Source organism: Urocampus carinirostris, chromosome 2 (assembly GCF_059441175.1).
Source record: "Urocampus carinirostris isolate Australia breed hairy pipefish chromosome 2, RoL_Ucar_1.0, whole genome shotgun sequence".
NCBI lineage: Eukaryota > Metazoa > Chordata > Actinopteri > Syngnathiformes > Syngnathidae > Urocampus > Urocampus carinirostris.
Window position 1 is genome coordinate 69,810,448 of NC_142350.1, and position 26,871 is coordinate 69,837,318.

The 26,871-nt window shown below is 42.5% G+C and overlaps 1 protein-coding gene across 2 annotated transcripts; it reads right to left on the bottom strand.

Moving 5' to 3' along the window:
• Positions 1-1,012: 1,012 nt before the first annotated feature.
• ptpn23a (protein tyrosine phosphatase, non-receptor type 23, a) lies at positions 1,013-25,618 on the bottom strand. 2 transcript variants are annotated; one of them, XM_088327663.1, is made up of 24 exons: positions 25,210-25,616; positions 17,984-18,058; positions 17,790-17,917; positions 17,599-17,675; positions 16,337-16,386; positions 16,140-16,271; positions 15,990-16,070; positions 14,993-15,124; positions 14,868-14,915; positions 14,729-14,785; positions 14,603-14,661; positions 14,448-14,527; positions 13,167-13,281; positions 13,039-13,104; positions 12,822-12,967; positions 12,395-12,706; positions 12,172-12,326; positions 11,713-12,044; positions 9,125-11,645; positions 8,799-8,983; positions 8,630-8,734; positions 5,625-5,763; positions 5,442-5,555; positions 1,013-1,868 (listed from the first exon to the last, which is right to left on the bottom strand). In XM_088327663.1, the coding sequence occupies exons 1-24, from the start codon at positions 25,291-25,293 to the stop codon at positions 1,347-1,349; spliced, it is 5,715 nt and encodes a 1,904-aa protein (XP_088183789.1). In that variant the 5' UTR covers positions 25,294-25,616; the 3' UTR covers positions 1,013-1,346. The 2 variants fall into 2 exon arrangements, with proteins under 2 accessions (XP_088183789.1, XP_088183790.1); XM_088327664.1 differs by lacking the exon at positions 1,013-1,868 and adding an exon at positions 3,151-3,873 and having other exon boundaries at positions 25,210-25,618.
• Positions 25,619-26,871: the final 1,253 nt, after the last annotated feature.

Genomic DNA, 26,871 nt, shown 5'->3' on the forward strand with positions numbered 1-26,871 from the left:
CAAAATCATACATGGACTTGCTCCCTCACACTTTCAGATCTGATTTCCCCCTATGTTCCGGTCCGAAGCCTTCGTTCTGAAAGCGACAGTCTACTTGTGATCCCAAGAGCCAAGAAGAAATCCGACAGTGGTTTCCATTGGGGGGCCTTGGTGCTGTGGAATGCTCTTCCCCCTGAGATCCGATCTGCAACCTCAGTGGAAATGTTTCAATCTAAGCCTAAAACACACTTCTACTCTATAGCATTAGAATGACCTATACTTTTTTGCGGACAATATCTCTGTATTATTTGTAATTGCAACATCCTTTGCGGTCTGGTAATCCTGAAAGGGGGATACCACATGTGCGGTCCCTTCTCAGGGTTTTTTCATTTTCCTCATGTTGAGGTTTTTGAGTTTTTCTTTGCCCTCGTGTTGTTTCCAGATCAGGGGATGGTATAATTATAGTCTGAAATAATAGTCTGTGCAATAACCTGTGCAGCCCTTTGAGACTCTTTGAGATCAAGGGCTATACAAATAAAAATGACTTGACTAGTATTGTTACATTAAGACTGTTCTGTGTATCTCCACTTTATCGTCTTCAATGTCTGCGTATGTGAAATGAAATTTTGATTCCTTGTACATCTCAGGAAATTGATTATTGTTGATTGACTTTAAACGTGGTGCTCTAAAATGAAATGAGACTTGGTAAAAACATGAAGTATATAGTACGTTTCTTTGCTTCTTTACTCCTGCTAGGTTACTTTGCAAAGAACGCCTTTGCCGTGGCTGTTATTATTTTGTCTACTCGCTGTTCATTGTTTTGTTTATAGTTCGTTGTTTCGCTTAAAATGCGCCATTACACTACTGTGATTGATTTGCTTTTTGTAACCTTGAAGTTGTAATAAAAAGATGGTGCTCAGGCGGGGGCCTCCGAACGGAGGTTTGAACCCCTCATCTGAGAGCTAGCATCCCTGTCCTCCTGGCAAGAAGAATCAGTCTCCTTAAATGTTTGCTCAAATTGAATCATCACAAATTAGTATTGAAATGATTTATTGATCCCTAAATTCATGACAATTGGGACTTATTAATTGTGCTCTGCCAAATACATAAGTTAAAGTTTGTTTCTTGTGCTAAAATTCAGCAATTTACAAAGGAAAATGTGTCAATGGATAGGAGTGGCTTATACTGTAGTAACAAAACAACCTTTTTACCCATTTTACAATAAAGTGAATGTAGAAATAGATGATTTCTATCAATTTATTCTTAATCATGAGTGAAACCTTCAAATATTTACATGGTCATCTTAAACCCCACCCAGTGACTGTTGATGGAAGTGCATGCTGGGATTTTGGTTTGTGTGACCGCTTTTAGGGTTTGTTCAAGCTCCACAAAGGGTCCAGACCGCTGAGGGGGTCCGCGCTCTCGTCTCCACGTGTCCCATGAAGACCCTGGCCCTCTACCGGTTGCAGGAAGCTCTGCTTGGTCACCCGTTGTTTGGTTCCTCCCCCGCTCCCGCCCTCCATGGAGAAAGCTTCGGGCGCTAGCGAGGCCAGAAGCTCCAAAGACGACGTCGGCGGGGGTGTCGCCGTCGTCTCCGGCGGAGGCGATGCCGTATCCGAGCCGTTCGGCGGCAGAGGGGACAAGGCGGTAGGAGTCGATCCGGGGTCTTCGGGGGAAGGCGAGCCCGGGAAAGTAGCAACCTCCGAAGGGATGCGGGCCTCGATTGGCGAATGGATGGACGGAGAGAAGGAGAGAGGCGGGTCTTCAATGTCCAGGTCCGGGTCACTAGGGGGAGGTACGCTTAACTTGGCGATGGTGGCCTGGATGGAGCTGATGGGCATGTCGCCACCCAAGACCAGGTCCGGTTGGGACTCTTGGCGGGAGTAAGACTGCAAACAAGACCGACGGGAAGGGATTTTGTCAACCACTGTGAGACAAGATCATCCTGAGCTCGAGAATCCATCATGAGTCACCAGAGGAAACCTACGCAGGTACCGGGAGAACATGCAAACTCTGCACGGGGAGGCTGGTCGCTGGAATTGAAGCTTTGCGACGTGGGGCAGCCACCGAATCCCTCTACGGATCGGATTCATATCCGCACGCTTGACTATAAAAGTCATTGCTAGTATTAGTTGGGACTTAGTAACATGTCCCTTAACTAGAACAGCACTTTTACCTGTGACTTTTTTTTTATGACCTGACTTGTGGGTTCCAAACGTACAAAAGGACTAGGACACCTTTTACATAAAAATGTCTGGGGCATAAATGACTCTCGGAAGGACTACCTTCCCCTTATGGGATAGTGTGTGCTATTTAACGCATTCTAGTGGTACAAAAAACATTAAAAAAATTATTAAGTAGCCACTCTACATATGAGATACTCAAGTTACAAGAAATTCCAGATGTAAGATGTCTTTCGATCAAAAATCTTGCCCCACATATGAGAGGGCACCACTAGGGGCTAACCACAGTAAGTGCTCATAGTAACATCTTATTTGTCTTATTACCGGATTTCTTATGCTCAAAAACGATTTGAATGTTCTTTTAGTGATCAGGAAGATGCGTTTTATGGCCATTTGGGGTTGACTTGGATCATTTTGGGAGGCAGGGAACAGATGAATTGGTTTTCAGTTGTATCCGATTAGGAAAACTGTTTCGAGATCCCCCCCAGAAAAAGCTTGATCTGGGAAAAAAATTAACTTGGATTTACAGAGGCCACTGTATGGATTTAAGTAATAACCAAAATTAGGTCGAAAAATTTAGATTTGTCTTATAAAACATGAGCCTTACCTAGATGTGTTGTGGAATGTGGATAATTAATTAAGAATGTAGGTATCTGGTGAAGGTCGTGGGTAGATGTTGTTGCAGGAGGTCACAAACTGATATGCTGGGGGAACCAAGGCGGACAACCTTCGTGGGGCGCCACTTATTTTGGAGAGATCGTCGTTGGGCCTCGCCCCAAAATATACGCAGAGAGGAGATATGACAAAAAGGTAACGCTCTTTTTTGCATTCGGGACACGTTCAAAGTTCCAGACGTTCAACATTGGCCTTTATACTGTCCTCAAAACACTCGCGATATCTCATGAAGGTCGTCCGCCCCGGCTCCCTCAGCATATCGGCTTGCGACCTCCTGCAACAATGACATCCCACGACCTTCACCAGATGCCTACATACTTATCATTAGTTATTATCCAAATTCCACAACAGATGGAGCTGACAATAGTCCGTTATCTTGCTGCTAAAAGCACCCAAAGAATTGCGAAAGATAAATTGTGCTTTTTGGTCACTTTAAGCCTTGTGCTTTTTAACACTCATTTTTGGTTGAACTACAAAATGCAGCGACATGTTGTGGTCAAATTATATAGTGTCCCTTTAAAAACGGGTACATTGGCGCTAGGTCTTACAATTACAAACCTTTTTGGGGAAATAAATAAAGCATCTGTGAAATAGGAGCATCTATCTGTCTCTCCAAATATTTTGTAAGGTATAGAATCTGAAGAGTCAATTTGCCCCTCAACCTTGATTAAGGCCATTTCTCTGGAGCAATTCCTTGCCATCGAGATTTTTAAAAAGATATTTTGGACAATTCCTCAGTTTTATGAACTTGTCACAGGATGACAATCTCTCAAAGAGAACCTTCTCTCATTGTATTGTTGCTTCAATGATACGTCCTTCTTTGGTGGTTTAGCTCATATCGATGTCACTACAGTACGTTGTTATCAATGACAGTTTTGTGCCTTTTGTGTTAGAACAGGAAGTCTTGTGTTGACAACAGTGCTTTCCCTCACACGTAGAATCCTTTTTTCACTCGAAACTTCATTTGGGGTTCAAAATGATTATGACGAGAGCCTTCATTCGGGACAACTACCTTCTCTTGGTACTAGAAACTTGTCTGTGAATAAGACATCTGTGTGTAAGCTGCATGTGCTGAATGGAGGGGTCGGGAACCTTTTTAGACCCAAAGAGCCGTAAAAGCAAAACTATTTCGATTTCTTTTTTTACCGGAGAGAGCCACACCCGATATTTTAAACACAAAATTCAACAAGACTGCAAAACCCGCACGCCAGACAAAAGCTAATTCTTCGGCACATTCTATTGATCAAATCTTTAAAACAACAATAATAATAGATGCCCGTGTCCCATGTCAATATAAATATACCACTTAAAATGTGTCTCCCTCCTGCAGTTAAGAGTGTTAAAGCTCATATTGCCCCTTCTTTTTTGTCAAAAATAATGGTGAGAGTAAAATTATTTGGTATAAAATATTATAAACAATTGCAAATGAGGATACCGCTTTGTGTATAGCTCCGCCCATCCCTACCGTTTACTTCATAAAGCAGTGTTTTTCAACCAGTGCGCCGGGGCACACTAGTGTGCCGGGAGACCTTGTCTAGTGTGCCGCAGAAATTTCCCGATATTATCCTTCTATAAAAAAACATGCCATTGTTCAGTATATTTCTTTTTATTCTAGTGGTCAGCCAAAAACCTTTAATATTCATCTACTCGGCAGCAGTTTCCTATTCTTTTACACTTTATATATTAATTAAGAGGTAGATCCTCTGATTGGCTGGCCACCAGTTCAGGGTGTCCCCTGCCCACTGCCCGAAGATAGCTGCGATGGGCTCCAGCACCCGCCGCGACCATACTGAGGATAAGCGGTGCAGATAATGGATGGATGGATAAGAGGTAGACAGGGAAATGTTATTGATAACTTATTTTGTTTGATGAACCCGTTCAAGATTTTTCTCCAATAGAATGAATACAATTAATCAGTGTAAAAATATTGCTTTTAATTGTACTCATTTAGATTGACAACTACTCGTTTAAAAAAAAAACTGAAAACGTTTATGTAGTAAAACAAAAAATCATTGTACTGGCAGATCTTTTTGCTCGTTTTAAGTATTATTTTTATATTATTCTTTTTTAGAAAAAGAATATGTAGTAAAGGTTATAAATATAGTAAAATCCAAAATGACTGTAATATGATTGACCAAAATAAATAACCTGTATTACCTCCAGATCCACGATGAACACGTATAATGATAAAATGTTACACTGTCAATTTAGGCGGCATGATCATTTAAGCTTTAAAATTTAAAAAGAATTGAGAGAGTATGCCTCAAGATATTTTTTGATTAAAAAAGTGTGGCTCGGCTGAAAAAAGGTTGACAAACACTGTCATTAAGTGCTTTAACAGTGAACATACAATTGTTTTAATGAACTTGTGTAGCGATTTACAGCCAAAACGGGGCTCTGTTAGTGTAATACCTTAACTGTCCACTGTACTTGAAAGCACAATATATACACTGGGATTGAGCCATGCACATATTCAGCGTTGTCCGGGCTTCGCATGTGCTAAAATCAACTTCTCATTACGCATTTCGAGCCAGATGTACTCCTCCAAAGAGCCGTAGGTTCCCGACCCCAAACGTAACGGTTTCAAATGCCAAGTGCGCTCACCTCGGAGGCGTTTGAGTCGGCGTTCTTGCTGCAGGGCACCACGGATACACCGTGTTGTAACAAGATCTGCTCAGCGTGCTTGGACACGGCCTCATAGCAGAACTTCAAATGCAGCTGCAAATAGGCGCTGCGCGTCACTTAAACATACTCTCGGCTCGTGACTTTTTTGTGGGCCGATCCTACCTTCTCCTGCAGCATGTTCTTCCTCTGCTGCCGCATTTTCCTGACCAAGGCTCGGAGGTCGGCGATTCCGTTCCCTGCCTCCAGCTCCTGCACTGCCGCGTAGAGGAGACAGAAGGCCCCAGTGCGACCCACACCGGAGCTGAAGATCATTGGGACGAGAGAATTTGTTGGTTAAAATTCTCCTGATGGGTTTTGAGGTCTGGAAAAGTGTTTCTCTAGCAGTGCACACAATGTGCTGAGACCTTGTCAAGTGTGCCGCAGGAAATTGCCCCTTAAATGTTCGCAAAAAGCGCGCACTAGGTCAGTATCTTTGCTTTATTACAGGGTTTAGTCAAGTAACCGAGTCATCCATATCAGTAGGATATTATGGATTACCTGATGTGCGGTCCCTTCTATAGGTTTCTTCATTTTCCTCATGTTGAGGTTTTTGAGTTTTTCCTTGCCCTCATTGTAAAGTAGATAATATTTAATTAATCATGTATTTCTCTGTGTTCTATGTTACAAATAACCCTGATGAAAATAACTCGCATTTTAACTTGTTTTTTCTTATTTGTATTTACTATTTTTCCATTTTGAATGTATGAGTAATCAATAAAATACACACACATAGTCTGATTTTAATACACACATATACTTCAGTTATTTTTAGTTGTATGTATGGAAAGACGTATTTATGACGTCATTGATCATTTCAACGCATGCGTGAACTTTGAATAAAACTCGTTCGCTGTCTGCAAATGGGGTGAGAGAGGTCTTTGTATAGCCCAAAAAGGGAGATACTACCTTCGCTCTCCCAGCTGCGCAGCGGATTCCAAAACTACATTTGCATTTCTGCCAGATCACTTTAGTCATTAGCGTATCAATATGACAATTGACTTGAGGTTTTTGAGTTTTTCCTTGCCCTCATGTCGGTTTTAGATCAGGCGATGGTGTCATAATAGTCTATGGTTTGAAATTATCTGTGGTCTGTGCATCCCTTTGAGACTCCTTGTGATTCAGGGCGTCACAAATTAACATGAGTACGTGGCAGCAGATTTCTTTTTTTTTTATGATGAGGTTGGAAAGGGAAATATATCCAATTACTTATTATGTTTGAAGGAGGTGGTTTAGGATTTTAATGCAAAATCTATACAATTCCATACAATAAAGTAAGTATCTTGCACTTAATTCAGCTGATTTTTATTATTATTTTCTTATGTTATGAAACAGAAATCTGAAAAAAAGGGAGAAGCGGATAATATTTTGCTTATTTTAGGTATTACCGTATTTTCCGCACTATAGGGCGCACCCTTAAAAAAGTTTTTGGTCCTATATCTTCCATAGATAAGGCGCACCGGATTATAAGGCGCTACAATGGGAACGTCGACAAAACAGTCAGATGATTCAGTCAAACTGATTACTCCCCTCAACATTCCCAAAGCTTGCAAAGGAGCAAAAAAGTGTCGTAGACACGTGCGGATGCGGTGTCCGTACGATGTCACTTAAATGCGTCATTTCAAATATCATTCGGAAGTCTTGGGATTCAAGAAATGCCAAACATTTCTATGTTTCTATTTTCTTTTTCGCTCACAACTTTACTGTGCATATGACAATAAACACTTGGAATTGAGTTGAATTCACTCAACTCATCACAGCAACATCAAGATCGTTCTAAAACAAGATACCGGGAAAATATAAAGCCGCATAACTCACCCAAGTTCTCACGTTCAATAATGATACGCAATCATGGTCTTCTTACAACCGTGAGTGTAGTCAATCCAGGAGAGTAAAATATTTACAAATACAGACTAATGAAACATGTTTCTTTATGGCGTACCGGTACTTTAGCAAGCTTGCTACGCCATTGCTAAACTCGGCCGATTGCAGGGTTTGTTTTGGCCATCTAGCCAATCCGAGGCTCCGAATAACTTCAGCCAATAGCGATCGATTTAACGGATGATTGACACATTGGTTAGCCAATGAAACGCCGGTATATAAATCCCAGCATACACCGCGGACTTGCTACGCCATTGCTAAACTCGGCCGATTGCAGGGTTTGTTTTGGCCATCTAGCCAATCCGAGGCTCCGAATAACTTCAGCCAATAGTGATCGATTCAAATGATGATTGACACATTGGTTAGCCAATGAAACGCCGGTATATAAATCCCAGCATAAACCGCGGACTACTCCACGTTCGGGGTAAAATCGAGTCGGCGGCCGTTGAGTAAGTTGCGAGACCTTGTGAATTTAATATTGAGCCATATATAAGGCGCACTGTGTTATAAGGCGCATGGTCAGCTTTTGAAAAAAACTAAGACTTTTAGGTGCGCCTTATAGTGCGGAAAATACGGTATATTATTTTTTCGGCAAAAAAAAAAAAAATTACATTTTTTTTTTTAAAAATACCAAAACTTGAAACAATGAGAAAAGTTGTCCTTTTTTCCTACGAAAAAAACAATATGGATTGAAAAAATAAACTAAAATACATAAACTATCATATAAACATGCATTTTTAAAAAACACTTGTTGGTTGAGAAATGATTTTGCATATCATGAGCCTCACCCAAAAGGGAACTGACATAACAGTCCACCATTTTGCTGCTACGGGTACCCAAAGATCTCAGAAAGGCTAGGCAAAAAAATAAGAATATGGTGTGTTTAAGTCGCTTTGAGTCCCCAAAGTCTATCCTTCCTTGTGCTTTTTAGCACAATAGTTTTCTATTGCACTACATCATACAGCAAAATCTAGTGGTCAAATCTTAAACACTATCCCTTTTAAATTTAGTAAGATGCAAAATTATAAAAAATAACCTCTTTCACCTCCTGAACATACTATTAATGAGGCAACATAACTTGAAACTGGTGCCAGGAATGATTTTTTTTAACTTTTTTGACAGCTGGTGATTTTTAAATGAAAAAAAACATGGCTTGGCTCAGAAAAGCTTGGGAAACACTGGTCTAGAGTCATCTATCATTTCTCATTTGTCTATAAATCTCATGTTTTATCCTGAATTTGAAGTCTGACCTGCAGTGGACCACCACGGGCATGTTCAAAGGTCTCTGGTACAGGTAGTGCCCATGCACCTCTTTGATGAAGTGCAACAGGTTGCTTTTGCTTTCGGGAAGCCCCCTGGTGGCAAGAAAAGACAGTCTAAAAGAACTGCAATCCGGACCAGAAATGATAGCGATCGTACAGTTCTGGCCAGGATGTAAACTGCAAGTGGACCACAGTGCGTTTCAGGCTCTGCTCCTGGTGCTGCAAGGAGATCATGCGCTCCACGTGGGTGGCGGTGGTCTTCTGTGTTGTCAGGCCGAGCCTAATGGGACCCTGAGCCATCTGCTGTCCGCGCTCCATCGGCAAGTAGCGGGCCACTTTTCCCTACAAGGGCACACATGATGCTGTTAAAAATAATATGTCATGCAATAAATAATGTTTTTTTTAAATTTAAATTTAATATTGACGACTATGTTAAATTCTGGGAATTTTTAAGCCCCAAAAAGCTAATGGCAAGTTGCATACCTTCTCCACTTCCTGCTCTGACACTAGCATAACCACCAAGGAGACCTTCCGTTCGTACACCATCAACCAGAAATCCGCAGCGGTGCCGGTGAGTGGTGCCTGCGTGGCAATAATCGGTGGACAGAAAGGCGACAGGTCTTTTATATAACTCGCATTGATGTAGTCATCTTTGCCCGACTGCAGTAGCACACGGTTATGATCGTAGGGCATGACGTCCTGATGCCGGTTCTTCATAGTGTAGCAGCGGGCGATGGCGATTGACAACTGCCGAGCGTCTCTCTCCTGCTCCTCTTGGAGCTCCTTCCAGTAAATGTCCAGCGCTGACATTCCCTTTTCTCCCTCTGAAGGCTCCTCCAAGGAATCCACCCGTGCCAGGAAATCTTTCAACTCGGTGTGGAGGCGGGCTACGAGGTCCGGAGCTTCGTAGGGATCGCCTTGGATCAGGCAAACACCCTGGGTATTTTTTTTGCGACGCTCCCCTTCCTGGGGGTCTGCTTTAGTGGGCTGAAGGACATTAGTGGGGGATTTGGTGCCTCCGGGTTGGCTCTCAGGACTGGAAGACAAAAGGTCATGGTTACTGGAGTTTTGACACTGTGACAGCGAAGCGGAGGGAGGAGCGGCAGCGGAGGGAGACGGGAGAGTCGATCCCTGCTGTGGCGTCAGAACCAGCGGAGGTGGGCCAGGTTTGGGGGATGTGGACTGGGGAGCCAATGGTGATGGAGTATGTGCTGGCTGTCCTGCTGGAGCTCCTGTGGGACATGGGTGGAGAAGGTGCTGGGAGGGAATGTGAGGTTGTAGAATATGCTGCCCGAGGACAGATTGCGTCAATGGGACACTCGTCGGCACATTAGCTCCCGCACTTGGGGGGTACATAGAAGGCTGGGAATGAATGACGCTGGAAGAGGGCGGAGGCTGTTGGGGAGGGATGGACTGAGGTGCAAGGGGCTGCTGAGGCATCATGGGGGGCCCTCCAGGGTATCCAACACAGACTGTGTGGTGGGCTTGGACATGGGTTTGATTGGGCAATGACATGGGCGGGTGAGGAATGTTTGGGATAGGTGGATGTCCAGGATGCGAGTGAGATGCAAGTGAAGATGCGGGAATTTGACCTCTTGGAAGATGGGCTAGGGGAACTGAAGGCAAATGAGATTGTGGTGCAGGATGCATGTGAGGTTGATGTGGGCGGTGAACTGTCTGGCTCGGACCTCTTGAATTACTGGGCATTTGTGGATGTGATCCCATTTGCTGGGCGTTTGGGGGCATTGGGAGGTGGTGGGTTGGGAGATAAGGCTGAGAAACTGGCGGTGTTTGAGGTGTTGGAATAGGGCCTGGCATCACCTGAGGATGTTGTTGGGGCGCATAGTTCTGAGGGGGCTGATAGCCTTGAGGCAAGTGTGGTCGAACAATGTAGCCATTCTGTTGCGTTTGTATTTCACCAGGGAACACATGTGGGTACTGGGCCCGGGCGACAGGCTGCGGAGGGTGGGCAAGCTGGGGAGGAACAACAGGATGCAGAGGGGGCCCGGGTCGCAAATGGGCATGCTGCGGTGGGTGACCAGGCTGCGGATGGGCAGGCCGCAGGACTGAGCCGGGCTGGAAATGGCCGCCAGGCTGTGAAGGGCGGCCAAGCTGCGGAGCGCCAACAAGCTGAGGATGGGGGCCAGCTTGTGGCGTGCCGCCAGGCTGACTGGGGGTCCCAGACTGTGGAAGCATGTATCCATGTGGGTAGGTCTGCTGCGGAATCTGAGGGTTTGGAAGGGCTCTTGGTCCGGCTTGGTAGGACAAGGAGGATAGAGATTGTACCATGGGGTTTTGGTAGTGATGTGGCACCTGGTTCTGTAGCATCACCCGAGGCATTATCTGAGGGTAGGCACCAGTGTGTGGGGAAACGGTGCACGCGGGAGAAACTGAAGGTGGGACGGGAGACCCGGTGTAAGCAGCAGAAACAGAAGCAGAATGCGGGACGGGGGTGTGTGGTGTTGGAGTATAACTGGCAATAGGGGCTTGAATGGTGTCCACAGTAGTTGTTGAAGGCCGGCCGGGGACAGGAAAAACTGGGCCGGTTGGATTGACTTGAGGCCTGTGAACCTCTTGCGTAGAAAGTTGTGTGGGCATTTGTGGGGCAATGTGGTGAATTAAAGGTCCTGCTGCAGGAAGGGCGCCAGATGTTGGAAAATGTGCGAGCCGAGCCAAAAGCTCTGGTGGCGGGAGATTGGCAGGGAAGCGAGGGAGACCGGCCACTGCCGGCCCGGGCCAAGGCAGTGAGCTGCTGCCGCCCACGTTCGCACCTGGTTGGAGGAATGCTTCAGGACCTGGTGGATGAGTCGCAGAGGTGGGAAGATGAGGGATGTCCAGTGGGAGGCTGCGAAGCTCCGCTGGCTTGTCTTCTGATAAGGCTAAAATGGCCGCATTAATTTGGGCTAACTCTGGGTCGTCAAGACTGGAGTCGTCATCCTGAGATTTTGGCTTATAGGTCGGCTTTGCCGCTGTGGGTCTCGTTGGAGCCTTGTTCCGACACTCTCTACAAAGAGAGCAGAAGGTTACCAATTGCTAGGTTAATTGCTACGTAAATGAGAAAAAAAAACTACCTTTCAAGGAAGTGTTTCCTCTCCTCTTCCCTGCCCTGACACAAAGTTTGAACTCGCTCCAGCAGACGCGATGCTTTGGCTTCCAAGTCATCATAGAAGTCCTTGCCCTCTTGTGACTTCTTCATCAGGTCCTCATAGGCCTCGTAAGAACCCACCAGGCCCTGGACCGTGGTTTTCCATTGCTGCTCAGTCTCACTCAGACTCTTGCGGACCGAAGCATAGTGAACGTAAGCCTCTGTTAGAGCTTTTAAAATGTTTTCTTGGGCTGCCAGGTTCTGCTCAATGTAGACCTTCAAAGGCTCATACTTCTTCAGCTGCTCCTCAAACACGTTCTGAAAGTATACATTTCTGTTATAAATTTCGGGTGTGGCATGGAGCTAGATCCGGGGGTTTAAATTTGATCTTCCAAGTTCAGTACCTCGATACAAAGTCCAAAAACGTCTATCTAAAATGACATACCTTAATGTCAACTCTTTCTGTGGTGACCAGGATGGAAGTAATGTCATCCTGCTCGATGAGTTCCCGCAACTGTTTCTCTAAAGAGCTTCTTTGGTCCCGCATTTCCTGAACCTTTCCCAGGATGCGTTTCACGCACTGCATCTCTGTCATGTCTTCTGCTCAGCACAGCACAATGATGTCACAACTTTTGCTCGGACGGTCGTTCAAACAGTCTGACTTTTACCTTCGCTGAGTTGCGGACGGGGCAGAACTTCTCTCAGGCTGTCCAGTGGTCCACCCAGCACACGTAGGTTGCTGATGTGCAGGTTCATAGCCCGATGGAGCTCCGTGTTGGTGAAGCTGGCTTTCTCGTGGGCCTCCATGTACTTCTCAAGGTCCCGGCGAAACTCCGCAAGTAGTTGAGAATGCGTCTTTGGGTGGACTTCTTTCATGGGAGCGGAATCCAGAAGAGCTCGCTCAGCTGCCTCATCGCCTTCCAAAATCTCTCTGATTTCTCGCAGTGACGATTCCACCTCGGTGAAAATGCCAGAGAGGACTAGAGCATAGAATAAGACAGAGATTGTTGCTTAACTAATGTTGGCTGGACAGGGCTTCAGTGGAATAATTGTAGCAAATTATCGTATAAAGAGCCTAGGTATTAAATGACACACCTTGCATGGACTGGACAAGGCTTTTGACGGTGTCAGGTCGAACACTAAGAGCAGCACACTTCTCCATCAGGACCGGAGGGAGGTGGTTGTACATTTCCAGGTTGTCTACCGAATCAGCCTCCACGCCAACCGAGTCCATGAACTGCCTGCAGGGCAAGGAACATATTAACGTAGCAATGACAAACGTGCCAATACATTTATTGCGCGCTCCGCTCACTCCAGTGTGTCGTTCTTGCTCTCAATCTTGGTCAGGACTTCTCTCAGCAGCTTGGCTTTCTCCTCGCTGTGAATACAAATGTTCTGTTCCAGTGAGCTTACTAATGTGCCAATAGTGCAGGTCTGTACCTGTAGAGAGAAGCGGCTTCATGGGTAGCCATGGGTACCAGTTTGGCAAACAGGTCTGGTCCAGTCACACTGGGGTCCGTGGGGTTGACGGGAAGGGCTTTGACCAGGGGGGCGCCTGCACATGTTACCGGGATTTGTCAACAGCATTAACAACTCCACAATGCTGCTGTCAAACTAAATTCCAGATGATTTTTCTAGTTATGTCGGATTTCTCAACAGAATACAAATAAAATCATTTATTTTCAGAGCCCTAGTCGTGTCTTTCAACCAGTGTGCACATTGGTGTGCCCCGAGACCTTGTCTAATGTGCCGCAGGAAATTGCCTAGTTTTATCTTTGCAAAAATCAAGCCATTGTCCATTATATTTGCTTTCTTCCAGTGATCAGCTGAGTACGTTTTATCCATATTAGCATGTACCAGTAGATTACCGTTGTTCTTTTTTCTATACACTAATAAACTGCAACATAAGGTAGTAAAGGGGAATACAGTATGTTAAATAACAGATTTTGTTGATCAAGTCGTTAAATTTAGCTGATTTTTAATATTGCGGGTATATTGTTTATGTTGCAAAAATAAACTGACAAATGTTAGAACATAGTCAGAAACATGTTTTTCCATTGGCAGAGAGTTTTGGTCCCTAAAGGGACAGTGTGTAATATCTAGTGCCTCCCAGTGGTACAAAAATACTATCATTCAGGAAAAAAATGATTTGAATCCATCTGCATTTGAATACAATAACAATAATACAACAATACCAATAATAATTTCTAATAAAAAGAATTGTAAATCGAGACATGTGTTTTTCTTTTGCACACTGGAATCAACATATAGGTCGCCGCCATGTTTGTCTGACCGGATGCTGCCACGCTGTGCACTGTGGCACTGGCCCTTGCTCGGACCAGACAACACGGTGCCATCAAACAATATCACACATTGTGGCTTTGGGTATTTTGTTTTCTAAAAATTAATACGCAAATATAATAAAACTTGAAAACATAGTAAAATTAAAAATTAGTCTAATATTAACCGAAATTAATAAGCTGTTTTATCTCCTGAGCCACAGTGAACAAAAATGACAACAAACAAACCCTGTACCGTCAATTTAGGCAACACGATAATTTGAGGTTCAAAAACAACGACAAAAACCAGCGCTAGACAATTCTTTTTTTAAATATTTTCGATGGACAGCGTGCCTCAAGATTTTTGGATGGAAGAAACTGTGCCGAGGCTCTGAAAAGGTTGAAAAACACTGGTGTAGAGTGTGTCAATAATCACCATTACCTTTGACAGAGGTCAACGAGTCCAGAGAAGGAACAGATTCGTGATAAATGAAGTCATTGTCCTTTTTGGCGGAGTTGAATCTGCATGTAGGCAATTTATTTGATGTTAAAATTGTGAGGGCAGCCTCTAAAAACCAAAAGCAACAAATCTCTTACTTGCCACCGATGACATCCATGGTGAAATGAAGAGCCTCCTGCACTGAGTCCGGCTGACCCTGAATACACAAACATGATAAAACCAGCGGGACGACAACTGTGATGCTGTGCTGAGAAATGGAATACCTTGGCTAGCTTGATTGCCTCGGCGAGTTTGTCCAAAGAGCTTTGAAGATATGCCAGCTTTACTCAAACACAAGACACAAATTCAATACAGTATTCGTAGCAATGACTTGCAACTCTTTTTGGTCAGGTGTGCGCATACCTGCTCGCCGAACTTTTGCTGCTCCTCTGCTTGTTTGCCCATGTGGAGCTGTGGAGGAAAATTGGGGGTGAGTGTGTGTCGTTCATAGTGTGGCTCATCACCGGTAGACTTTGCACATCACTCACATGCGCGATAGCAGCAAAGTAATAAATCTTCATCTGGACCAGCTTCTTCCAGTCCTTTTGGATCTTTCCCAGCATGGAGGCAGTCTCGGAATTCTCCAATGCCCTGCAGGCCTCCTTATAGTAATCCACCACCTGAATGCACGCGATTCAACAATTCACATATTTTCCAGACTACAGGTCGCAATTGTTTCCATAGTTTGGCCGGAGGTGAGCTTTATCTGTGAAAATTTTAACATTATTACCAGCTACGTTATTTTTACACTAAACCGTAGGAGAACGCTCTAGGCCCCTGTTGCCAGTTTCAACCTTGCCATATTGTGCTAAAAAATGTCTCCCTTTTCCTACCAATCAGGACACAAAGGCGTCATTTCGCCAAAGTAAATATTTTCAACTTGCTCAATTTTTTTTAGACAAGGTGCAAATACTCTGTTTACTGTTCTATTACATTTTCCCCAAACATGAGATACAAAGTCATTTTTGGGACGTTTGCGCGAGTGAAGTGTGCTGGGGGGGCATTTCACGCTTGTTCTAGAAAAACAATTGAGAAACCTTAACAAACTTGCACCAGAAAGAAAATCATATTATGCAGATTAAAAGCTGCAAAAAGGGAAATATGCAGCCAAAAAGAGGAAACGAACAGCGGATCGTCTACCGTGACACCAAGGATAAGAATTTTATTGATTGATTGATTTGGAGTTAAAAGGATAAGTTTGGTAAACATGTTCTTTATGCTAGAGTTATCTGAATAACTAAGTATAACGTGTTGTCAATTATATTAATAATTTTAAATTGCCTTTCAAGGTGACATGTACATGTTTGTTGTTGTATTTTACAAAATACATTTCCCCCAAAATGGCAAAATATATTTTCTTTCTTCTTACTCATGCAATTTTTGGCTGGTGCGACTTATACTACAGAGAGACTTTAAGTCTGGAAAATAGGGTACATATGTGACATAATTCTCAATACGTAGAAATGATTGCCAGGCTTTGCTCACCTGAGCACTGATGCGAGCCACCAGGAAGCTCTTCCTGTTGTCTAGCATAGACTTCTCCAGAAGACACTCTTGAGCTTGACCCTAACACGTGCACATATACAAATGAAATGCCATTCTAAAAGAGTGTAAATGTGTGCGTGTGTGTCATACCAGCATGAGATTGATGTTGAGATTAAGGATCTGGTGACTCATGTCAACGCTGAAGTTGTGACTGAAATGGTCGCTCAGGTAAGAGAAAGCGCCTGCTGAGCATTGGAAGTGAGTGCACGACACCTTCATGCCCTGGATGCAACCACAACAGAGTAAGGATGCGTGTCCTGGCCCACGGTTCTTTTGGTGCATTTTACCTCCTCAGACACACGGTTGTCCATTGCTCCCAACATGGAATGCAGAGCCCCTGTAAGGAAACACTGGTGAGATTTCTTTCCCCCTCCTGAAATGTCTTTCAATGCATTAAAAATCACATCCAAACCTCACTAATGGTCTATTTCTAATGTTTAAAGTGCAAATGGGTTTTAACAACAAAATAGTGAAAAAAAAGATTGGTCTATCAGGAACCCTGAAAACAAAAGCTTTTGTCCTCAGAGTCATGTTTATTTGTGACGCCCTTAATCACAAGAAGTCACAGAGGACTCTAAAGACTACACACGACTATTGCACCACATAATCAACATGAAATATTGTTAATAAATACCCTCTTCTTCATAAAGCACAATTTAATGTCAACAAAAAGGCATCTCCTTTCATTTTGTAGTTGCTGCATCATTTTCACAGAACCTGTGTGCTTTAATCCATAAATAAACACTACATTTATAAGATTATGTTGGGTGCACTACAGCACAATGACTTTCTTCCGCTGGTGATCCCCAGGAGACATTTTTGAGCTAACAAAATACCCCAAGAGGTTTATAGGGATACATCCTACCATCTATCCATTATCTGCACAGATCATCCTCAGTAGGGTCGCGGGTGTGCCGGAGCCCATCCCAGCTATCTTCAGGCAGTGGGCAGGGGACACCCTGAACTGGTTGCCAGCCAGTCGCAAGGCACACGGCGACAGACAGGTCACTCATTCACACCTAGAGACAATTTGGACCGGCCAATTGACCTGACATGCATGTTTTTAAAATGTGGGAGGAAACCGGAGTACCCGGAGGAAACCCACGCAAGCACGGGGAGAACATACAAACTCCGCACAGTAAGGTTCGATCTCATGACCTCAGAACTGTGCTGCACACGCGCTAACCACTGTGCCGCTGTGCGGGATTCAATATAGCATATTTTTTTATTCTGAACACATATATATAATGTTAAGATGTTTTACTAAAGTTCTTCGACACAGGCAAAGGGGAATGCATTGTGTTTCTTTGCCGTTTTTAATTTCGAACGACATTTAACCCTAGCGAATCATAAACTGAAACTATCACGTGGAACACCCACTTTGCTGGGCATTAAACATCACTATATGCATTATCAACACACGCCTCAACTCGCGCTTCATGAAGCATTCATCTAGAATGCCCTGCACATGCTTCAGGGATTCAGATCCAGAAGCGCATCACGAGCAGCACCTGTATTTTCAAAGAAAGACAATGAAGCTTCAACACACCCAGATTGTAGAGAATACACGCTTGTTCATAGCAGATGTCTTCATGGGCCACTGTTTTCCCAGAGAAGATCTCAGTCCTACACAAACATACACACGCAGCTTTATATTTGAATCATCTGCTGTTTCATTGGCTTACAAAGTCCGTTCACTGTGATCTCGGGGAGAACAAAATCGAACATGATTGTGTGTACCAAGTGATGGGCACGGCTGCCTCCTGTCCTGCTGCCATGGGAACGCGACTCTGTAGATAATGCAGTTGACCAAAGTACTTCCTCAACGTGCTGCATCCCTCAAAGTCTCTTGTGACATTGACGGCGCTCTAAGGAACGGAGACACAACTTAACACGGTGCATATTTCAGCCGAGGTCAGATGATGTGAACTCACCTGCCGCAGCGTCTCCAGTTTCTTCAGCTGCTCGTTGTAGTTGTCGGGATTCTCGTGGTAGTTGTTTGAGATGAACTAGATGAAAACAAGAACAAGAAAATATTGGGTTTTCCAAAACAATCCAAAAACATGGGCAGAAAAGATCTTATAAAGGCAGCCTGGAATGCGAAAATGTAGAGGATTCTGTTTTTCTAAAGACCAGTGTTAAATGTGGGGTGCGGTATTTGAAAACTTAAGGCTGCAATTAACGATTATTTTAATAATCGATGAATCGGTCGATTATTCGATGAATAAGATTTAAAATAAATAAATACTTTCCTCCTATACAGTATTCCGATATTGTATTATAAGTTTTGGACGGATAAAAAAGTAGTGCATAACAGAACAGGATATTCTATAGTATAAGTCAAGTCACATTTATTTGTATAGCCCTTAATCACAAGATGTCTCAAAGGGCAGCAGGATGGAAGAAGGAAACAGAAAAAGAGCAAGAGAGAACTAAAGAAAGATAGGACTGATAATTAAAGGAAGAGATAATGAAGGAATTGACAAAATAAAGAGATAAATAAAGAAGGAAGGAAGAAAGAAGGAAGTGGGGAAGGAGATGGAAATACAGAAAGAAAAAGAAATAAGGAAGGAATGAAGAGGAAAAAGGAGAGGAAAAAGGACAAAACAACAAAAAACCCAAGTGTTGACAAATAAACAAAATACAAACATATGGGATGCTATATACCTGCAAATGTGCAAGATACTCTTTTTCCTACCACCTTGATTAAGGGCTATAACAATAAACATGACTTGAGTTGACCTCATCCAAAGATCATATTACATTAAGACTTATCACACAGAACAAAAACGAAGAAAGCGTGATAAATCAAATTTTTATGTGTGGAAAAATTTGTATCCGCCAAAAATTTTCAAAAATGTAAACCCGCTTTTAAAACCATATTAAATAAAAACTTTTTGGGGGGGATAAATCTTTGAATTTCATCCACATTCCCAATGAGGAAATAGTAAACAATACGCTTAAAAGGCTGCCCTTGTAATGAGATCAACATGCCATTATTATTTTTCTTTTTACTTTATATATTCTATTTTCATATTTCTACAGCACTTTCTGTTCCCTTGTTAAATGTCTGACTGTTTGATGCCAATTTTGTTTATAATGGTGCAATAAAAATGAAGAAAAAAAAAGGAAATACTATAGAAACGGGCTCAGACCCAACTTCACAACAAGATCCAATCCACTTACTTGCTTTGATTAACGTGCTTAGTGGCTCATAAATTGCGCAACGCCATGAATCTGTGAGGTGATTAGTTGCCGATACTTTTAAGAATCAATTTCAATCGAATTTATTGATTTGTTACTGCCCTAGCTGCAAGCATGACTTTAAAGCAGGACTGGTTTGGAAAGGTAAATTGTCAGCTAGTTTTGGTCATTTTGTCTAACATCCATTCATGCATCCGCACCGCTTATCCTCAGGAGGGTCACCGGTGTGCTGGAGCCCATCCCAGCTATTTTGGACAGGAGACACTCTGAACCGGTTGCCAGCCAGTCGCATGGCACACAGAGACAGCTCATACCCACCTAAGGTTAATATGATCCGGCCAATTAATCCGACCTGCATGTTTTTTTTGGGGATGTGGGAGAAAACCGGAGTGCCCGAAGGAAATTGTCTTTTAACAAGACCGGGCAAAAATATTACAAGTGTTTACTGGTAACTTTCCCAGTATTTGATGAGTCCCAAAGCAAATGAAGCCTTTTTTAGTTTTAAACCCTGCCCGGAAGGATTTCCACCACTTGCAAACCCAACTGACTTTAAGAAATAACATGAGATTGGAAACTTATTTTCACGCTTTTTAGTTCCCACTTTAGGTCTCATGGGGGGTACTTCGCACAAGTAGGCTGTGGTTAGCTGGCTCGGCTTTCAAATCATACTGCGGCCGTCTGCTGCCAACCCTGTCAGTGTGGATGAGCCTTCCTCAGGTACATTTCCTCAAATGGTTAGTCTGTGCATTGCCATATTATATGTATTGTGTGTGTATTTGGCATTTTGGGTTGTTAAGTAAGGGAATGAGAAAGGTAGTTACATCTTTTAGCTTCTTATTGTACATTGAATGTTTTGTACACTTTGCATTTCGCCTTGAAAGTGCACGACTAAGTTCTCAAACACTGCTCTGAACCATGACAAATGAATTATCACCCTGAGTGACTTGGTCAAAAATCTAGGTGTCAAAATTAACCCTAATCTGTCCTTCCAGTTCGACATCAAGAATATTAATCAAACAGCTTTTTTCTATCGTGACAACAATGCAAAACTTTGCCCTATGCTGTCCCAGTCTGATGGCGAGATTATAATTCATACGTTTGTTACCTCCCATCTCGATTACTGTAATGCACTACACTCCGGTCCCCTAAAATCCAAAATCAAGAGCCTGGAGCTGGTACAAAATATTGTAAGTCAAGTCATGTTTATTTGTATAACCCTTAATCACAACAAGTCTCTAAGAGACCACAGATTAGTGTAAACCACATACTATGATGACACCATCACCTGCTCTAAAACCTACATGAGGGCATATAATACACATATTATCAACATAAAATAGAGGTTATTTATATGCTATAGAGTAGAAGTGTGTTTTAAGCTTGCATTTAAACAGTTCCACTGAGGTTGCAGAACCAATCTGAGGGGGAAGAGCATTCCACAGCACCGAGGCCCGAATAGAGAACGATCTCGAACCTGCAGGTCTCTTCTTGGCTCTTGGGATCACGAGCAGACCAGCATTTTCAGAGCGAAGGCTCCGGACAAGAACACAGGGGGAATTTAAATCTGAAAGATATGAGGGAGCACGTCCATGCATGATTTTGCATACTACCAACAGAACCTTAATATCACATCTTGAGCGAACAGGGAGACAATGCAGATTAGCTAAAATCGGGGTCATGTGGTCAAACTTTTTTGTCTTAGTTAAAAGCATCGCTGCAGCATTTTGTACCAGCTGAAGGCTCTTGATTTTGGACTTCGGGGGACCGGAGACTAGTACGTTACAGTAATCGAGACAGGAGGTAACAAACGCATGAATTATAATATCCGCATCCGACTGAGACAGCATATGGCGTCCATGCGCACCGCCATCATCATCAAAGATCTTCAAATTGCAGCCAGGCTTTTAACCAAGACAGGAAAGTTTGATCACAAAACCCAGATTTTGGCTGACCTGCAATGGCTGCTTTCAGTTTAAGATGTGATTTGAAGTTTCTGTTGATGCATGGATTTGCCACCTCATATCTTTCTCATTTTATTTCCCCCTATGTTCCTGTTTGGAGCTTTTGCTTGAAAAAAGCTGGTCTACTAGTGATCCCAAGAGCCAAGAAGAAATCTGCAGATTCTGTAGCGTTCTCCTTTCGGGCCCCGGTGGTGTGGAACCCTCTGCCCTCTGAAATTCGATCTGCAACCTCAGTGTAAGTGATTAAATTTAGTCTTACACACTTATGTTAAAAATCTTATGAAATTGACCTCAGGAAGTTGTCTACAAGACATTTTGTTTCTATATTTTGTATATATTTTAAATTGATGATGTCTGTGTATTGTCTGTTAAGGACTTTGCAAGATCCATTGCAGCCTGGTCATCCTGGAATGGAGATTACCTCATGTGCAGCCCCTTCTCAAGGTTTCTTCATTTCCTCATGCTGTGGTTTTTAGGTTTTCCCTTGCCCCCAGGGGATGGTGTAATATTAGTCTGTAGTCTATACAGCCTTTTGAGACTTCTTGTGATTAAGAGCTATACTAATTAAGATGACTTGACTAGACTACTACACAACTACTGGTCAGCAGGCATACTTTTATGTGTTAAAGAAAAATGACTTTGTATAATTTTGTTTTCTGCCTGCTTGTTCCACATCATTGCAACAGGAAATGATCATAAAAGCAACTAAGGCTAAACAGGGAGTGAGTTGGATATGAATGGGAGCCATAAAATGATGTATGTAACACTGATCAGAAACATTATTGCGCGTTCAAATTTTAAAATCAAAAGTCAAATCCATAATGCTGCAAACTAGAAGATCTCAAGTGTTTACCATCATCTACTAGTGAACTCTGGAGTTGCTAAGACGTATTGGATGTGAGTTACGAAAACAAGGAAGCGATCAAAGGTAACCAACCATGTCATAAAGGAAATATATAATTTAAACGGATAGTGCAACACATTTTATTTCAAATGTGACGAGAATTGAATGAAAACTTTATTCGAACATTAAAATAAAAATAGAACAAAAACAATAACTCGACAACAAAATATTATTACATAATATGTTCCAAAAGGGGTAGTAAGAAGCAAATGCTTATATTCCCTACCCATTCATCTTTCCTATTAAATACATTAATGATAATAACAACAATAGCAATAATAACAGTTATGATATAATAGTAACAATAACAACAAAGTTAACTATAGTTGTAAACACAGTATTTCCAATCTCTCGTATCACTCATACCCCATTTTCTTCATCTCTGTATTCCGCCAGGAATGTTTTTTTTTGTATTTAAACTTGAACAAGTGAATAGTTGGACATTGTTTGATCTCGTCTTGTCAATTGTTCCAAAGTTTGACTCCGCACACAGAAACACACATTCTTTTCCTGGTCGTTCTCACCTTTGGGATTATGAATTTCTGACAGCCTCTTAAATTATAATTTCCTTCTTTCCGAATGAATAATTTATGGACGTTTTCAGGCACTATATTTTTGTTGACCTTAAATAGCAGTTGTGCAGTGAAAAATTTTACTAGATCATCTCATTTTAATCATTTGAACTGCAGGAATAAAATATGAGTATTATCTCGATATCATACCCTGTGTATGGTTCTAATTGCACGTTTTTGGAGGATAAAAACGGGCCAAAGTGAACTTTTGGAATTATTGCCCCAGACTTCTGCACAATATGTTAAGTACGGCAGAACTAGAGAACAATATAATAAATACAATGCATTATAGTTTAAAATGAATTTGGCTTTATTAATTATTAAAATGCTTATAGATACTTTGGTTTGTATGTGTCTGATGTGTGTTTTCCAGCTTAATTTATTGTCTATTATGACTTCATTTTCCACCTGGTGTCATGAGAGTAATCTGTTATTGAATGTAGGTAAAACTAAGGAGATGATAATAGATTTCCGTACTAACCCTCCCCCACATTTGCCACTGTCAATTAATGGTAGTGAGGTGGAACTGGTCCATTCATTCAATTTTCTGGGTGCTTACTTGTCAGCTGACCTCACATGGACTGTCAATGCTACTGATATTCTAAAGTCAGCCAGACAAAGGCTCTACTTCCATCGTCAACTCAAATCATTCGGAGTCTGTCAATCCATTCTAGTTAATTTTTACCGTGCTATCATTGAATCCGTTTTAACTAGGTCAATCACAGTTTGGTTTGGTCGCGTCAATCAGAAAGAATTGTCAAAGATGGAATCAGTAGTGAGGACGGCAGAGGAAATAATAGGTACTGGCCTTCCGTCCCTGCAAAGTATCTACATCGATCGAACTAGAAAACGGACACTAAAAATGATAGATGATCCCAGTCACCCTGCTTGCAGGTACTTTGATGACCTGCCGTAAGGTCGCCGTCTTTGCTCCATTGCGAGCAAGACTTCACGTCTTAAAGAGAGTTTTTACCCTTCCGCTATCCGCATGTTAAACGGGAATTGATTTAGGTTATTATGTATAGTATTATTATGCCAACGGCGTTCCTCCGACCTATTCTACTCTAGTCTTATTTACACATTCTTTCTTTTTAAACTATTCTATATAATTACCTTGTATTATACACTACAATATTTTTTTACTCTATTCTTTTAAATCTATTATTTCATCATTATTGAGTGTTCGCGTGTCAAATGATTTCTTGTATACAGCGGAACCTCGGTTTTTGAACGCCTCTCAGTTTGAACAAATCGGAGTCTGACCAAAAATTTAGAGAAATTCTTACTTCGCTGTTCAGTCAAAAAAAATCGGAGTTCGAACGCCGGTAATGTGCTGAGCGGCGTGCGGGTGTAGATCGCTCTTATCGTGACCAACTGTCCGTTTTGCTTTCGCTTTTAATATAGGTGTACGAAGTGTGTTAGCCCTAATTATGCCTCCGAAGAAAGTCAGTGCAAGCAGCAAAGTTGCTACAGGTGAAAAAAGAAAAGTAGTGCGTACAACTATTGCATTTAAGAAAGAAATAATATCAAAATATGAAGGAGGTGTTCGAGGGTCTGATCTTGCTAGGGAATACCCCACCGTCCACCTGCGCCTTCTGCTGAACACCACAAAGGTAAGAAATCCTATTCATAATCCTTTTTTTATTATTTTTATACGTTCATGTTAGCGTAATCTTTTGTATGGAAGATAACGATAACGCGAACGTACGATTAGCTTTATGTTTACGCTAAACATTCAAGGTAAACATTCAGGGTGTTGGAACGGAGCCCAATATTGAGGGTGTTGGAACGGAGCCCCCTTTCCAATGAACCGCACACCACTTGTGGAGACCCGGGTGCTAAATGACTTATAAACGACCTGATTTTTTAATTTTTACACGTTCATGTTAGCATAATCTTTCGTACGGAAGATTATAATAACGCGAACGTACGATTAGCTTTACGTTTACGTTAAACATTCAAGGTAAACTTTCAGGGTGTTGGAACGGATTAAAACGATTTACATTATTTTTAATGGGAAAAATGATTTCGGTGATCGAACAAATCGGTTTTCGAACAGGGTTCTGGAACGGATTATGGTCGAGAACCGAGGTTCCACTGTATATCATGTTTATGGTTTATACTAGCTGAACAAATACATACAATACAATAACTTTGGATCCAGGATAGACTTATAAGCAGTTAAGAATGTGTTTTTGTCCACTTGTTGGCTTTTGCTAGTTGTTGTCACAGTTTCTCAGCTTTGAGTCAGGTGACGATGACGTTCTATGGGTCTTCCCATATTGACCGTGTTAGCTTGTTTGTTAGCTGCTAGCTAATGAGACTAGACTTTAGCTAACACGAAGCTAGCCATAGCATATAAAATGAAGACTGAAGCTAGCTAAGCACCACGGCCTCCCGTGAACTACTCCCGGGATATGTGGCTAAACAAACCCGGACGCCTCATTCGGTACCGGTCAAAGCGGTTTTCTTTACGGTCACTTTCGGTCGAGTTCCTGGCACGTCCCCGCCCAGCTCACCTGCCTGACGGCCGAGTTGAACTGGAAGTCTCCCGCTTCCTTGAGGTCGAGCCATATCATGGGCATGCGGGGCACCGCCTCCATGGCGGCAGCGGCAGATGGCGTAACCCTCAAGCCGGGACTCGGTGACTTGGGGTCGGCTGGAACTGCTTTGGAAGACTCGCTGGCTTCTTTTCCTCCAAACAACTGTGTCACGAAGGGGTGCGGCTTGAACCGGAAGTACGTGGACGTCACGTAGACTGCCAAGAAGAGACGCGCGCTAGGGGTTGTGGGAAATGCTGTTCATATTTCAACTGTCGTCTTGAATCCTTTTTCGCCAATTTTCATTCGTTTCTTTAAAAAATATTCCAAATTAGGGCCATTTTATTTAGGCAAACTACAAACATTTGCAACCGCCTATTTTCAAAATGTCTAACTGTACTTTTACGGGGAGTACACCACAAAGCCGGGCAGCACGGCGGCACAGTGGTTAGCGCGTGTGCGGCACATTTCTGAGGTCGTGGGAAACTCCTGAGTGGGTTCAAATCCAGCTCCCGGCTTTACTGTGCGGAGTTTGTATGTTCTCCCCGTGCTTGCGTGGGTTTCCTCCGGGCACTCCGGTTTCCTCCCACATTCCAAAAACATGCATTTCAGGTGAATTGGCCGGTCCAAATTGTCCCTAGGTGTGACTGAGCGAGTGAGTTGTATGTCCCCGTGTGCCCTGCGATTGGCCGGCAACCAGTCCAGGGTGTCCCCTGCCCACTGCCCGATGATTGCTGGGATGGGCTCCAGCATACCCGCGACCCTACTGAGGATAAGCGGTGCAGCTGATGAGATGAGATGAGACACCACAAAGCCGTGACTCTGTGACACACAGACGTTTCTTGAACCAATTGTATCTCTAATACAATCCAATGACGTCACCAGTTGACTCGCCCCTGATTGGTTATCTAAAAAAACATTTGTAAATAGCCAGAATAACAAAACACGTCTTTAGGCTTCTACAAATAACATTTAATATGGAAAAACTTTGCTGTTAAAAGGGTCAGTAAAATTGTTCAAACCAAAAAATGTAATATGGAAAAATAATGTGAGAATGATTTAAATTTTACAAAACTTGTTCCATGAAGGACTGTCCAGTAAATCCAACTATGTAAAATATTTATTCCAAAACACACAATAATGCTGACGGATAGGAAAAGTCCACCTAAAAGTATTTCTGCATTGTTGAATGCTCCTTGTTTTAATCCGTTTTTTCTGCCACATACTTTCCGTTCACAAACTCAAAATTTATTTTGAATATGGTGGTTAGCCTCGAATCTTTTGATTGACACCATTCTCAGCCAATAGCAGGCTTTTTTCATGGTCCACAGCCCGCATTGGCCTATAATAGTATTGATAAAAAGGATATATTCTTCTTTAGCTCTGAATATCTTTAGCCAGTAGTTACCAATTCAAATGATGATTGACATATTGGTCAGACAATGAAATCTAACCAGAACGATACACAGATATTCATTGTGTATTAAAATTAGACACCAAAGTAAGCATGCGGAACGACAATTAGTGATTCATATTTACGCACAATGTGCATGTTTGCACTCTTGCACGTAATAAATCATGAATTAACTCCTGGAAAGAAAAGTCAAACATTTACAACTCTTTCAAAATGACTAAAAAATG

Bases quoted from the DNA above. Each gene is read 5' to 3' on its own strand.
- ptpn23a (XM_088327663.1), bottom strand. From the start codon at position 25,293: ATGGAGGCGGTGCCCCGCATGCCCATGATATGGCTCGACCTCAAGGAA. The intron at 14,916-14,992 runs GTGAGTGATGTG...TTTCCTCCACAG, and splicing joins ACTTTGCTGCTATCGCGCAT to CTCCACATGGGCAAACAAGC. The intron at 11,646-11,712 runs GTAGTTTTTTTT...CTCTCTTTGTAG, and splicing joins AGGAAACACTTCCTTGAAAG to AGAGTGTCGGAACAAGGCTC.